Here is a 15,428-nt window from a genome sequence, read left to right on the forward strand (position 1 = left end):
AAATAGTAAAACAAAATCTTACTTATTTTTTACATTGAGAAAAAAAAATAGTAATAAGAAGCTATATTATTAAACTAATAAAAAATTATGTTAAATACTTGGTTCTTCTTTTTCTTCTATAAAATACTTTCTTTTGATTTTCAAAGAAGAAAAGAGAAAGTTGAAATCAGTAATTCATAGAGAAAAAAATTGGAAAATAGGGGGTGAATTGTGTAAGATAGAAAAACCTAAAAATCAAATCTTAGGAAACGAACAAGCAAAACAAAAGGAAAAGATAATCTTAAAAATCGTTAAAGTTTATATGAATTTAAGCGCGGACCAATCGCGTTCATCAGACGATGAAGATGACGAAGTACCGATACGACCTCATACCACAGAAGGTGTAACTAATGGACCATCAGTTTTACTTCCCACTATCCCTACAATGAAAAAGCGTAAAGCAGTAACTACTGATTTTAAGAAAGTCAAATTAATTGGAAGAGGAAATATTGGAAGAGTTTATCTTGCACAAAAGAAAGGAACAAAAGAGTTTTACTCATTGAAAGTTATAGATAAGAAATTAGTTACTCAGAGTAAACAACAACATATAGAAAGTGAAAAGGGTATATTAGAACGTTTAAAACATCCTTTTATTGTTCATTTAGAATGGGATTTTGAAACACCCTTTTATTATATTTTTGTTATGACTTATTGTGCTGGAGGAGATTTTTGGAGATTATTAAATAAACAACCAGGTAATTGTTTTAGAGAAGTAGTTGCTAAGTTTTATCTTGCTGAAATTATTTGTGCATTAGAATATCTTCATATGGAAGGTGTTGTGTATCGTGACTTAAAACCTGAAAATATTTTATTACATGAAAGTGGACATATTATGTTAAGTGATTTTGATCTTAGTAAACATTCTGATGTAGAAGACCATGCTAGAATAAAGTCAAGTTTATTTGGGGAAGATGAAGTTGTTGTTGAACCATCAAATTTCAGATCTAATTCATTTGTTGGTACTGATGAATATTTGGCACCTGAAATTATTGCAAAAGATGGTCATTCTGCATCGGTTGACTGGTGGACTCTTGGAGTCCTTATGTATGAGTTTCTCTATGGTTGTAATCCATTCGCTGCTTCAAGTATTCAGGAAACATATTCAAAAATTCAAAAGGGAGAATTTACATTTCCTAAAATGCATAGATATAAAGTATCAAAAGATGCAAAAGATCTTATTAAAGAATTACTTGATGTTGATTCAGAAGATAGACTAGGGTCAAAGTATGGAGCATCTGAAATTAAACAACATGATTTCTTCTCTAATATTAAATTTGCGTTAATTAGAAATATGACACCACCTATTATTCCTCGATTAAATGGTCGTAGAGACACATCATACTTTTATCAATATAAACCTTACGATGATGACGTTCCTGATGATTGGGGATATGCTGCAGAGCAAAAACTCTATACTCCAAAGAAGAACCAAATGAAATTAACTTCATTGGATGACATAACATCATCTATTGATAAAATGAAAGAAGGAAATTAATTTTTTTAATTCAACTTGTTTTTATTTAATTAATTCTACATTTAATAAGAAAATGAAATAAGAAATATTTTTAATTAACTTTGATTGTAACAATTCCTTCAAGAATATTATAAGCTTTTTGTAATGCCTCTAAATTCTTTTTTAACATTTCTCTCTTTGTTGTAATTGCTGGACTTTCACTCATAAGATCATTTATTTTATCACTCTTATACAATTCTTCAACTAATGCTTTTTGTAAATCTTTACATGTTTGGTTAATGAGGAAATGCATAATTGCTTTAGGAACAAAATCCTCAATACTTTTTCTTACGATATTTAAATATGACCTAGTTAATTCTCTCATCATCTTAATATTTCTTTGTTCTTTTGTATCAGTAGCACTGATTACAATTGGTTCAACTTTAGGTTCTGGTTGGACTGGAACTGAAGGAGTGGTTTGTTTTTGAGTTTCATTATCTTCATCCTCATTTTCGTCTGATGCTTTGCTTGCCCAAAACCAAAACCCACCTTTGGATGGTGATTGTTTTTTAGGAGGTTTAGTTGTTGGTTGTTGTGGAATAGGTTTTGGTGGTGCTTGAGTAACAACAGGAGGTTTTTGTTCATTTGAAGGTGTGGCACTATTTATTCCTGCGTTTAACATGATTTCTGTTGCATCAAAATCTGGATGGATGGTGTTAATATAAGATTCTTCAATGTCAATCAAATTTTTAACCATTTCATGTGTTTTATTTAAATTTTTATCTAAAACATTATCAGAAGCAATAATTATAGCATCTCTTAATTTGGCGTATCGTACCACTACTTCAGAAGCAACATATGTAAAGATATTTGACATTTCTTTACGAATTTTATCAACACACTGTTGAGAAGAATCGGTAAATTTATCAATTTGTTGTTTAACCAGTATTTCAAATGCAGCTTGTGAAAGGAATAATGCTGAGTTAACTCCTTCTGTATTTTTCATAGCAGTTTTAATATCTTTATCAGAAATTTCTTTAATTAAATCGAGTTGGTCAATAATTGGTCGATAAACATTCTCAAAAACATCAAATATTTTTGCACCACCAATTAGTTCATGTTTTTCAATATCAAATTTCTCTCCACTAATTGTTTGTTGAATTGAAGTACAATACTCAATAACTTTTTCTAAGAGTGCAACATCTTTTTGGTCAAATTCAATTGCAAATTTGTTATATTCTAATTTAGTTTTATTTAACATTTCAGTAATAGTAATACGAAGTGATGGAAGTGTTTTCATAATGTGTTGCATTAAAATTTCATTTAATGTTTTTGTTAAATAAGGAATGCCAAGTCTGTCTGCAATTTTTGAATAAATTGGATGATTAGAAAACCATTCTTTTTCTTTTGTAAGTGCTGTTTTAATAGGTACATTAGTGTCAATGTCATGTTGGGATCTATTTAATACTCCAATATATCCTAATTTTAATGGATATACTCTTCCATATAACACATCCATTGCATCAGTTCCTTTATCCATAATATCCATTTTAGTTAATACTCCAATTGTTCTATCTCCATCTGGGTCAACTTCACGTGCAATAGATAACGCATCTGATGTAGCTAAATCTACATTAGCTGATGTAACTGCAAGAATAATAGCATTTGGACGTTCAATAAATTTAAGTACCATTTGTTTTAATTGATTACTAATATCTTTTTCTTGACTTCCAACAGAAATTTTAGTTAATCCTGGAAGATCAACTAATGTTAAATCAACAACATAAGGAGAATATATCTTTAATCGAATTGCAACTGGTGAAATTGTTTTCTTTGTTCCTGTTAGACGTATTGTTTCATTTTCAATCTCTTTTTTAATCTCTTCAAAGTCTCGATATACAATTCCTGGTTTATGTGCAAATTCTCCCCATTCTTTTGTTTCTGTTGATGGAAGATTAACTAATTGAAGAATTAATGGTCTTTTTGTTACCATTCCACTTCCTCGTGGAAGAAAATCTCTACCAACAATACTTTCTAATACAGATGATTTACCAGCACTTTGAGACCCAACAACAACAATTTGTGGAAGGTCAATTCCTTTTACTCCAATAGTATTAAAGACGTCTTGAAGTTGGTTAATAACTGGAATAAGACTTTTCATGAATTTAGTAATGTAATACCCATTTTTAAGATTAGTTCATTAATATGGTGAAAATCTGTCTTGAATTGAATAATTATGAAACACCTCATTTAGTTCATATTTTTATCATTTTTCCTTGAAGCTCAAATAAAATTGCAGTGAAAGATTTTTAATTCATTCTCTAAAGTCATTTCTTTTCTATTCCTCACTATACTTATAATGTCATCTAAAAACAAAATATTTGTATTATGTGATAATATAAGAAAAGTTGTGGTATGGCATAGATAGAATTATGATAGTCTTGACACTCTTTCTTTTATATTCAATTATCTCAGTTTTCTGAACCGACAAAACAAATTCTTATTTATTTAACAAAAGATACACTCTTATTGTTTTTTTAATAGCTGTTAGTTAATCAAAGAAAACGTTTTCTTTAGTTTATAAGCAATTTGATACTAGTATAGTTTAGTGTTTTGGGAATGTTCATAACTTATAATACTTCTAAACAAACATAGTCAAAATAGTCAACCTCAATTGAGATAAATTAAAATGTCTTTATTGAGAATAATCAATAATATTTAATTTATTGTTATTCACTAATGTATTAGAAGTGTTTGATATTTATGGTTAGTGTTTATATTCATGGCATATCTATTCATTATTGAAAATACTTGATTAGTAATTTTTATACTGATAATATCTTCTCAATACAACATTAATTATATGATTGAGAGTATCAATACAAAGTGAAAATAATTAAGTTACTGATTGAAAAGGATTTTCAGTGACAATTGAAAAATTCATGGATGTATTGAGTCATTGAACAGGTCAGACAATGATAGATTCAAAAAGACTAAATGAACAATCACTTAATGGCATTGAATTAACATTCATAAGTCATGAACGTAAATGAGATTCTAAGTGAAAATGAATTTATATTATAAATACTGATCAAACATTATTTAGGAATCAATAAAAATCGAATTTATTATGATGATTAATTATTCTTAAATGAGGTTTAATATTTTTCATTCTTTGTCTATATCCACATGAATAAATAATTAGATAATAAGTCATTTAAGTAATTTCTAAAGATATATAATATTGAGATTTGTTATAGGTATATTTTAGCATACTTTCTAGTACAAACGTTGAAAAGATATGATATGTATGGGTGTATGGTGTTTTTTTAACATGTTATGATAAATTTATGTAAAAATACAGTCTTAAAGAATAGTCTTCTGTATTTTTCTTTTTTATTACACCATTGTTTTTGCTTCTGTGAAAGAGGTGTTTGTTGATTGCTTTTTGTATTTAATGTTTTTTTAGTCTAAGTAATAGGATTTATGATTTTGATACATTATCAATAGAGGTTAGTTTCATCCATTCAATAGAAATGGTATGGAATGGGTTATGTATAAAGAAAGAGTGTGTAGTGTTAGATAGAAATGAAAAGAATGATGAATAAAGAATTGCTAAGATTGTTGAATGATGATAAGAAGATTTGTATTGAAAATAATAAAAAAATAAAAAATAAAAAGAAGAATGAATGACAAAGAAATAGATGTTAAATTGTGTTATTTCATTGAACAAAGTACACAAGTATTTTCTCTGTGACAAGAGTCATGATAAATATGACCACAATAAAACATTTTAACAGGTCCAGTCAATGGCTTTTGACACTTTGAACAAAGAGTTGTCATATTAAAAGTAACACCTGTTTTATCACTTGCTTTAGACATTTTTTTCTTTGATTCTTCTTTAGCAATTTTAAGAATTTCCGACAAAGTGTGATTAGTAAATTTTAAAGAGCATAACATATCACGAACTGATTCTGATATATCACCAATTTTAAGAGTATCAGGGATTTCATCAAATAATTGAACTTTAAATTGAGAACGTTTTAACATAATAGGAATAACAACATCACCTATTACTGGTGTTTTAATAATTTCTTCAAAAACTTTTCTTGCTAATTCAGAACTATTTTTCTTATCAATGACATCAACGACATTTTGAATAATTTCAACACCAGTATCATATTGATAAAAGTTTAATTCATTTCCATTTTCTTCAATATATTTATTAATAATTTCTTTAATAAAATCAATTGCAAATTGACCCATATCTCCAATTCTTCCACTTACAGATGCATAAAGTAATTGTGGTCCTTTTTTATTTTCTTCTATTTGATGTGAAATTGATTCAAATAAAGCTGTTTTAATAGTATTATTCATTGCTTTATTAAACATTTTAAAGAGTTTTTGATAAATTTGAAATTCTATAATATAATTATTTAATGTGTCTTGTTGTGGCATACACATTTTAACTGAATCAAAATCATTTCCAAACATTTCTACTATTTCTTTAATTTTATCTTTAGGTTGTTTTTCTATTAATGTTAATATAAATAATAATGTTTGAGGATTTTGTGTTTTTAGTGCATATTCACATGCAGGAAGATATAATCCATTATTAAATTTAAATTGAATAACAAATCCTTGAAAATCTGCAATGTTTGTATCATTAATAAGTTCTTGTGCTGATGTTGTAGCATTTCCTATTTCATTTTGAATTGAAGCAGGTAATCCAGGGAATAAAAGAATTTCATTATATAAATCAAGTTCATTATTAATAATAGATGTATATTCATTTAATGTAACATTACTTCCACTTTTATAATCTTCAATATCTTGTTTTAATTTAAATGAATTAGCAAGATCTTCTGTTATAATTTGAGTTGTTAAACTAGGAATAATAGATGTTTTAGCAGAAAGTAATATAGTATATCCTTTTTTTAATTTATGATAATACTTCACACAATATTTTGTAAAGAATCTAATATATTTATTTTTTTCTTTATCATCTTCAGTTTCTCCTATAATAGCAACAATATCAGATTGGTCAATAATATTTTCTTTAAGATGTTGTTCTAGTCTAATTAATGATTCATCTTTAATATCTGTTAATTGTAGAATATAATTCTTCCAAAAATATTGAATATCTCCTTTGTCAGTAAATTTTTCTTTTGATGTTGATACTCTATTTAAAATGTCTCCAAACATCTTTTTTTGAATTAACAATTGAATAGTATCACTATCTTTTCTCATTCTTCCAACTTCTATTCTTCTTTTTCCAATTAAAATTATTTTTTCTACTTCATTAATAAATCCAAATAAATATACTTGTTCTTTAGGATAATCCATTTGATACAATGCATTTGGTTCATTTCCTGATGAGGATTGTAATATTTTTAATCCACTTTTTCCTTCTTGTGTATCAACAAATCCAATAATTCTATTTTCCATTAATGCCATTGATCTAATACTAATACTTTTATCATTGACTTGAAACATACTTTGTGAAAATCTTTTTTTACTTTCAACTATCATTGATGGTGAAACATCAATATTAACTTTTAATTGTCCCCATGAAATAATAAATCTATTATCATTACATGGTAAAACACAACAATATGACTCTTTAGAAATTTTAATATTATTAAAAGTAAATATTTCTTGAAACTCTTTTGATTTAGTACTAAAATCATATAAATAAATATATGCATCTTTATATTCTTTTCCATCATATAATCCTCCAATACAACAAATAACATTTCCAACCCATTTAATATCTAAAATTTTATTACAATTTCTACAAAGTAAATTTGTATTTGCTCCAAATAATCCATATCCACTTTTATCAATAATACGTAGAAGAGGTGGATTATTTCCTATTTGAGTTCCATAACAAAATAGTTTTTTATTTCTATTTCCTTGTTGGTCCATACAAAATCCTAATATCTTTTCATTACTCTTTAATTCTTCTTCACTTTGAATTGACTTAAATTCGTTATAAATTCTTACTATCTGTCCTTTCATCTGTGCTGCATATATAATTCCATTATCATATCCAAGTCCAATTACTGCATCTTTTGTAAATAATTGTTTCTCATTTACTATTTCATTAGTTTTGTTATTAAACAATAACACTCTTCCAAATGATGTTCCTAATATCGTTCCTATAATTGCTTGATGTGCTGTAGTAATTGTTTCTGTTTCATTTAAGTATGCATTAAGACGATTATCAAATGACTCTGAAATGATATAGCCAAAACGTTCATCTACTGACTCACTCATTCTTGATTTAAATAACGATAAGTTAATAATTAGTTCTTTTTAAGATTCTCTTTCTTAATTAATCTATACTTATAAACAAAAACTTTACAAAATAAAATAATTCTCTCATCAATAACCTTGTTCAGAAAACTCTCTAATGAATATCATTCGTCTTATCAAATCTCAACAACATCAATCAAATATCTCTCCTTTAAATTCTTCTCTATCTCATGTAACTCAAAAACATGATAAACCTCTTGAAGTATCTCAAAAACAAAATCTTTGTTTTGATGATGAAAAACCTCCATTTCTAAATCAATCCCAAGAACCAAAAGAAACACCAATTGTCAACAAAACACAAATGACAAAGAATGATATTTTAAAACTAAAAGTCACACAATTTGTTTACAAAGACAACCAAATAAACAATATTAAACTTCAAAAACATAAAAATGAAGAAATGAAACCAAAAAAAAATCATGAGGGAGGTACTATCAGTATGCCTTATTCTATCTCTTCTGATGAGGAAGAAGAAGAAAAGAACATCATTGCAAGAATACAAAGAAATATTAAATATTTGAAGCACATTGAATTAATGATTGAAAATTATAGAATTGAACTTAGTAAAAAAAAGAAAATACTTCAACAACTTATCTTGAAAAAAATAACAAATGATTTTCTCAATACAATAACTGTTGATGCATTACATCAACTTGAAGAATTAGAACTATCATTAAATGATTCTATTATCACATCACTTAAAGGAAATATTGAAAAATATGAACAAGAGTTTAATTGGTTAAACCAAACTGATTAACAAAATTGTTTTACAACGTTATTTAAATCCAATTGAAGGTGTTAATAAGTCTAAAATATCTAAAACATGATTTCTTATTTCAGAATTATCTGATGTAATAAATGGCAACATTGCAATGAAAATTTTCTTTTTATCTAATTGGTTTTTATTTGTTTTGATTAATTCTTTGAGAAGATTCATAAAATCAAGACACTCTATTCTAACGTACTCTAGACTTTCATCACTCATCTCTACTATTGTTTTAATTCTTTCTAATTCTTTTATTATTGTATTAACAAGTTCATTTTGGGTATATTCCCCAACTGGAGTTTCCATTTGGGTTAATAATAGCAGTATCTTTTGTTTCCAATAAGATAAATTATCATAATAACCATTATATTGAATGTCTAATAAACAATCAGAAACAATAGTATTTTCATTTTTTAATTGTTTTCCATGTATAAGAATTTCATATACATAATTAATTGCACTTTGATATGGTTGATAGATTATGTTGTTTAAGTTTTTATAATCCTTGAATATGTACATATTAATATAAAAGTCATAATAACTATCTATTCCAGCCATTCCAATACAATAAATTATCTTATTAATATTATTCATAATTTCTTGATAATATTGGTTATTATCATCTCTTCTTGCTATTGCTAATAATGTAGATTTGGATTTTAAAATATTTAATTTAAGCTCTTCTATATCTATTTGATTTATAATTTCTTCATTTATACTACTTCCTAATCTATTATAAATTTGAGTAATGCAATGATAAGCACATGTTTGTGCTCTTTCATTAAATTCATTAATTAAACAACCAATCATTTTACATAAACAACTTACATATAATCTTTGATAATTCTTATGTTTTAAAAGAGTATAGTCAATCAAAGTAAATACTAATTGTTGACAACTACTTAATCCATTTGGTTCAATACTGAAATCATCAGGAAATACAGAAACATATTGAATAACGGAAAATACAACATCTTCAATAAGATGATCTTGAAGTAACTTCTCTGAAGTAGTTAAGTAGAATTTAGAAATAGTTGTATTTACTCCATTATTTTTTGAAATGAAATTACCAATTGAAATGTAAGTTGTAAATACATTCTTGTATATCTCTTCTCCTTCATTTAATGATTGTGTTAAAAGTGAATAATTATATTTTAATATCATTTCACATGTAAGCATTCCTGGATTATATAATGCCATATCAGTTACACCAATAAGTTGTTTATATAATTCTTCTTTTAAATTTGATGATACAGAGGGAAGAATATATTTTAATATTCTAGTTAATCCACCAACAAGAATACAAATATTATCATTCCATTGTCTAATTAAAGGAGACATATAAAGTAATACTTTTGTATGTTCTTTAGGAAGTTCTGATTTTGTAAGTTTAATATAAATCTGTTTCATTTCATCAAACACTGGAAATAAGATATCTTGAAGTAATTGATCAATACATTTTGATAACATCTCTCCTTCACATGCAATAGATTGTGTAAGTGTTTGTAGTGCTGAACTCCAAATATCATATCTTTTATCTTTTAAACATAAATAAAATTGTTTTAAAATAGTTAAAGAGAGAGATAAATATTCATCAGAATCTTTTAATTGAATAATAATATCAGATAATAATTGAATTGCACTTAATGACATATTAATATCAGATGTTTGAGTAATATATTGATAAATAATATTTATTGGAATTTGTGTTGGATTAATTGACAATACAAATTGCTTAAAAATATTAAAACTATGTGACACAATTTGTTGTGATGAATTTGCAAAAATATTAAATATTGGGATTAATTCATCAATATGTTCAGAAAGAGGTAATGAAGTTTCAGATAATATTTCAAGAGAATTAAGAATAATATCAAGTTGTTTCTCTCTACATTTTTTATCTTCAATACATTCATTAATAAATATAAAAATAAGTGTTATTAATTCATGTTGTTGTTCTTTATTTTCATAATTATCTATTTGTCCTAATATACTAGAAATCATTCCTCCAATCCTTTCAGCTATTGAAATATCTTCTAACAATCCATTTTTTAAATTATTTTTACATAATGAATGAATAATATTGATTCTATCTATATTTTCTTCATAAATATCAATTAATTCATTATAATAATATAATGTATTCATTATTGGAATAAGTTCTTTAACACATTCAATAAATTCTACCTCTTTAAGATACTTTGTACATTTACAAATAGTCATCCAATGTTCTTGTTCAATCATCTTCCAAATACACTTCCATTCTTCATGTTTGAATTTAGGACTTAATTCAATTGCATTAATTACTGCTCCCCATCCATTTTTAGTTTTCCCTGCAAGTTCTAATAGTTGGCAAATAGAATAACCTCTATTAACCATAACCCTCATCATCTTTTCCACACAAACCAATGAATCAGATGAATTACCAAATCTTGTAAGTGTATTAAGTGTTAATTTAATAATTTCATTTGGTAAATCAAATGATACAGTAACCATATGAGATACTAATAAAAAGAAGCAAAAATATGATAATTCTTGAAGATTTTGTGGTGATGAAATATGTTCTATTGAAGTAGGTTGTGCTGTTGTTACTCCATATTTCAAAAATGAAATAATCAAAGGATAGAAATGATTATTTAAAACAAAAGATGATTGATTTATTGAGAAAAATTGGTAGAATAATGATAAAATACAATTTGTAGATTCAAACACATGTAATGAAATAAAATATGGATATCCAGGAAATGTAGAAAAATATACTAGAAATGTAGAATGATATTGTAATGTAGAATTAATAATAACAGGAAGTTGTGGAATCAATACTTGAAGAAGAAGAGTATATAATGGTTTAATTTGGAAAAATAAATTTGGTGCATTTGATAGGATTGGAAATAAACAATCAAATTGATGTGTTCTTAAGTTAGCATATTGTGGTGATAAACAAAGATCACTTATATATTTTGAAAGAGTTGATACTAATGGTTCAGTTGGTTCAATTAAAGGTTGTCCTAAATAATTCTTATTAAGATCAATCATACGGTTTGCTTCTTGATGACTGATTGATGTTTTAGCTAATTGTGGAGTATATGAAGGATAAAGAGCAGATGCTGTTGTCGAAATATATGATAAAACAGAGAAAAGAGATGAGAGAAGCATTGGTGTTGTAGCAGCTAATGACAAGGTAGTTAATCCATTATATAATGCAGTAATAGGAAGAGAAGCAAGTAATGGAGTAGTTAAAAGTGACGAAGTGATTTGAACAATTTTAGCATTTATAGTTTCATTTGAAATCATTTGTTGTAATTTTATAAAAAGATGATCATGAAGAGTCTAATATCATAAGTTATTTTGTTCATATTGTTCATATTGTTTTGAAAGAATAATAACAAACAAGAGGAATTAATTCTTCCATTGAAAGCATTTGAAGTAATTGTAATAGTGTTAAATCTAGTGAAGAAGAGAATGTAAGTAAAACAATTAATGGTTCAATACATTTATCAGAACGTTGAAGAATATCAACTTTTGGGTTAGTGGATGTGGTTAATATTTGAACACATTCATCAAGGTTTTCTCGTTGTTTATTCCATTTGGAGTACTTTTTGATTCCTTTAATAACAAGCTCATATTTAGTGAGAAGAGGTTTAGCTTTAATCATATTTGTTATGAAGTTTTATAGATTTTAAGTGTTTTATTCAAAATTATCAATTGAAAGAGAAAGAAGTCATTATTAAAGATACATAAAGATATAGAATATTACTACTCCATTACAATAAAATAAAGAATAAGATGTATTAAATGGATAATTGTAATAGACTATAATATTAAAAAAAACATCTTTTTAATCCTCATATTTTTCATGAGTGAAGTTAAAGAAAAAAAGAACAAAAAAAATACCTAAATACTAAAAGAAAGACAATAAAAAAAATAGAAGGAAGAAAAAGTAGAAGAAAACAAGAATTCTTAAAAATAAAGAAGAAAAAACACACTATAATTTAAAGATGGAACCAACAACACCATCAACCTCTCTTGAACCACAACACCTTTTATTAAATAAATGGACATATTGGTTTGATTCTAATAAATATGAATCACAATCACGAGATAACCTTTCTTCATTGGAAGAGTTGTACACATTTTCTACTGTAGAACAATTCTGGGGATTATATGATGGACTTGAAAAGGCAACAAGTTTTCCTAAAGGAAGTGACTGTTATTATATGAAATTTGGAGTGACACCAAATACCACTTCATACGAAAAAGGTGGAAAATTACGATTTGGAGTACCATTAGCAAAGGCAGAATGTGTTTGGAAAAATTTAGTTTGTTAAAATATACTTAAAAAAAGTTTATAAGTTTTAGGAGAATTGAAGTTAATACTATTGTAAAGAGAAGAATACAATAAAGAGAGTTTTTTTAGAATAGGGTTTGGTAATGAAGAAATTCATAAAACCAAATCTTAATTACAATTTTCCTAAGACTGAGATAATACTAAAGTAGGAATAAAAGTTAATATTTTATTCAAGAAGATTAAATATAATACTTACATACTTTAGATTCTTATGTGTATTGGAGAAAATTTTGAAAATTCAGAGTTCTTAGTAGGTGTAGAATTGTCTATTAGGTCAGACGCTAAATTTAATATTTATTTTAATTATTGGGATGACACCTTCCGATCATTGGTATCTGAAATTAAAGAATATGTTGAAATTTCACCTAAAACATCATTTAAGTTCTTCCCAGAAGTTGGACGTATTATTGAAATAAATTGAGTGTTGGTTCTTTTCATATCTATTAGAGATTATTTTCATGACAAAGAAAGTAAATAAGAAAGAAAGTAATTCAATTCATTTCAATAGCAATGATTCTTGATACAATAAATGTTTTACTTCCACATAAAGGATATTTTAATTTTCCATATTCAAAAGACGTTTCATTAACTCCTGATAAAAAGTTATTTGAGTGATTTTGTTTTGTAACAACAATATCATATCCAAATCCTATTTGAAAGAGATAATCAAAGTCTTTTGAAAATAATAAGATTGCATATTGGCTTTTATCTTTTTTAATAGGAAAAGGTTTTGGTGTCATAATTCTACCATTTGATTCTAATGAAAAAATAAATGCTTCTTCATCTTTAATCCACTCACACTCTTTATTAATTTTCGTTTTAATATATCCTCCAAAGATATTTCCTTCCATATCATGAATAAGAATAAAGATATTATTTCGTCCAATAACTTTTTCATTAAAAATTGATTCATTTTTTCTCCAATTTTCTAGTCTTGAATCAAATAATATTTGTGCATTATTCAAATTACTTAATTGTCTAAGTTGTTTAATAATATCAGGAAATTGAGAAAGATAAGTATTTTCTTGTTGCATGAACTTTTCACTAAAATATCTTTTTTTTCCTAAAACACAATTATTTTTATTTTTAAGTTCTTTGTTTTTGAATTAATTTAGAGACAAAAATACCTCAAAGAACTTCAAAAGGAAAATGTCTGATTTGTCATTCTGTCAAACTCATAAAATTCTTGTATATCAAGATATTGCTTGGACAATAGAATTATCTGAAAGAAGGTCAATACTTGTTCGTTCAGGTTTGTTAATAAAATGATCAAGTTAAAGAAAGGAAAAAGAAGTCAATAACCATTAGAAATTATAGATGAAAATAAAATTACACAATGTCCTACAATTACAATTGAAAAATATAATAAATGTTATGTTTTAGGATATGGACAATGTAGAAGAGATCCTCCTATTGCATCTTCAATACTAAAGAGAACAATATTATCTGATGTTTTTTGGTTAAAATCAACAAGTTATCCTGGTAGAATATGGGTTCATAAAAGATTTTTAATGAATGAAGCGGAAAATATGATTCAAAAATTACTTAGTACTACCAATGTTTACATTGTTTATCCAGGAATGGAAAGTACTATTACTAAACCATTATTTAAAAGAAATAATCAAATATTTAAATCAGTTGAACAATTAAATACACAAAACCAAACAAATTCACCATTTAAACCAATTGTTAATCAAGTAAAAATTACAGAAAATAATCTTATTATTGAACCTATTTGTTCTCTTAAAGAAGTTTCAAATTCAATTAAAACAATGTTACCTTCACTTCCAAATCCATTCTTTACTAAGTTAAAAGAAATAAAAGAAGAGAAAAAAGATGAAATTCCACATTCATTTAATTCAACACAAATAACAATGAATATTAATTGTAAAAAACAAGAAAAAATACAAATTCTTTCAGTAAAAATAATTAAATCAATATTTACTATAGGTTCAGAATTTCTTGGACCAACATTAATTTGTGTTAAAGTAATAGCAGAAGGATTATTTGGTACATTAAATAATTTTCCATTAAAAATACAAAGTCCAGAAGAAATGAAAGGATATACTAATGACTTTCTTAAAATTATTACAAATTCATTTATTAAACCTGAATCATATTTAATAAGTGGAATTTTTGTATTTGGAATTGAATATGCACAACTTAAAAAAATTTGGGATTTAAGAATGAAAAATAAAGAAGCTGTAAATCAATTAATAACTGATATGAAAAAATATTTTCAAATAATATCATTTTGTTTTACAGATTCATTTAGAGAATATATTGAAAATGTGTTTAAAAATTCTTTAATTCCATCAGAATTTGATATTTTCCATTTCTTTAAATCAGATATTGAATTATTTAAATGGAATATTGAACAAACAGAATATTTATCTAAAAGATTTACTTATAAATAAGAAATAGAAGAATCTGCTTTTGTATCTAAAAATTAAAATTTCTTTAAAATTTAATTTATTTGAAATAAATAACAAAAAAAAGAATTA

General features: G+C 25.6%; 7 protein-coding genes across 7 annotated transcripts; 4 read left to right on the top strand and 3 right to left on the bottom strand.

The window, feature by feature from the left end:
• Positions 1-301: 301 nt before the first annotated feature.
• On the top strand, positions 302-1,534 carry EHI_013170 (protein kinase domain containing protein; the record flags this gene model as incomplete). Its single annotated transcript, XM_644550.1, has 1 exon — positions 302-1,534. One exon carries the CDS (start codon positions 302-304, stop codon positions 1,532-1,534), a length of 1,233 nt encoding a protein of 410 aa, XP_649642.1.
• Positions 1,535-1,604: 70 nt separating this feature from the next.
• Positions 1,605-3,653, bottom strand: EHI_013180 (dynamin-1-like protein, putative; the record flags this gene model as incomplete). The annotated part of the gene is made up of 1 exon (XM_644558.2): positions 1,605-3,653. The coding sequence occupies one exon, from the start codon at positions 3,651-3,653 to the stop codon at positions 1,605-1,607; it is 2,049 nt and encodes a 682-aa protein (XP_649650.2).
• Positions 3,654-5,209: 1,556 nt separating this feature from the next.
• On the bottom strand, positions 5,210-7,771 carry EHI_013190 (uncharacterized protein; the record flags this gene model as incomplete). The annotated part of the gene is made up of 1 exon (XM_651240.1): positions 5,210-7,771. One exon carries the CDS (start codon positions 7,769-7,771, stop codon positions 5,210-5,212), a length of 2,562 nt encoding a protein of 853 aa, XP_656332.1.
• A 136-nt stretch (positions 7,772-7,907) lies between these two features.
• Positions 7,908-8,567, top strand: EHI_013200 (uncharacterized protein; the record flags this gene model as incomplete). Its single annotated transcript, XM_651241.2, has 1 exon — positions 7,908-8,567. The coding sequence occupies one exon, from the start codon at positions 7,908-7,910 to the stop codon at positions 8,565-8,567; it is 660 nt and encodes a 219-aa protein (XP_656333.2).
• Positions 8,568-8,585: 18 nt separating this feature from the next.
• On the bottom strand, positions 8,586-12,231 carry EHI_013210 (uncharacterized protein; the record flags this gene model as incomplete). Its single annotated transcript, XM_651242.1, has 2 exons — positions 8,586-11,906; positions 11,968-12,231. 2 exons carry the CDS (start codon positions 12,229-12,231, stop codon positions 8,586-8,588), a joined length of 3,585 nt encoding a protein of 1,194 aa, XP_656334.1.
• Positions 12,232-12,574: 343 nt separating this feature from the next.
• Positions 12,575-13,345, top strand: EHI_013220 (eukaryotic translation initiation factor 4E, putative; the record flags this gene model as incomplete). Its single annotated transcript, XM_651243.1, has 2 exons — positions 12,575-12,895; positions 13,130-13,345. The coding sequence occupies 2 exons, from the start codon at positions 12,575-12,577 to the stop codon at positions 13,343-13,345; spliced, it is 537 nt and encodes a 178-aa protein (XP_656335.1).
• A 728-nt stretch (positions 13,346-14,073) lies between these two features.
• EHI_013230 (uncharacterized protein) lies at positions 14,074-15,341 on the top strand (the record flags this gene model as incomplete). The annotated part of the gene is made up of 2 exons (XM_651245.2): positions 14,074-14,176; positions 14,233-15,341. 2 exons carry the CDS (start codon positions 14,074-14,076, stop codon positions 15,339-15,341), a joined length of 1,212 nt encoding a protein of 403 aa, XP_656337.2.
• Positions 15,342-15,428: the final 87 nt, after the last annotated feature.

The sequence above is a fragment of the Entamoeba histolytica genome, genomic scaffold (genome assembly GCF_000208925.1).
Source record: "Entamoeba histolytica HM-1:IMSS scf_1104750516425 genomic scaffold, whole genome shotgun sequence".
Taxonomy (NCBI): Eukaryota; Evosea; order Mastigamoebida; family Endamoebidae; genus Entamoeba; species Entamoeba histolytica.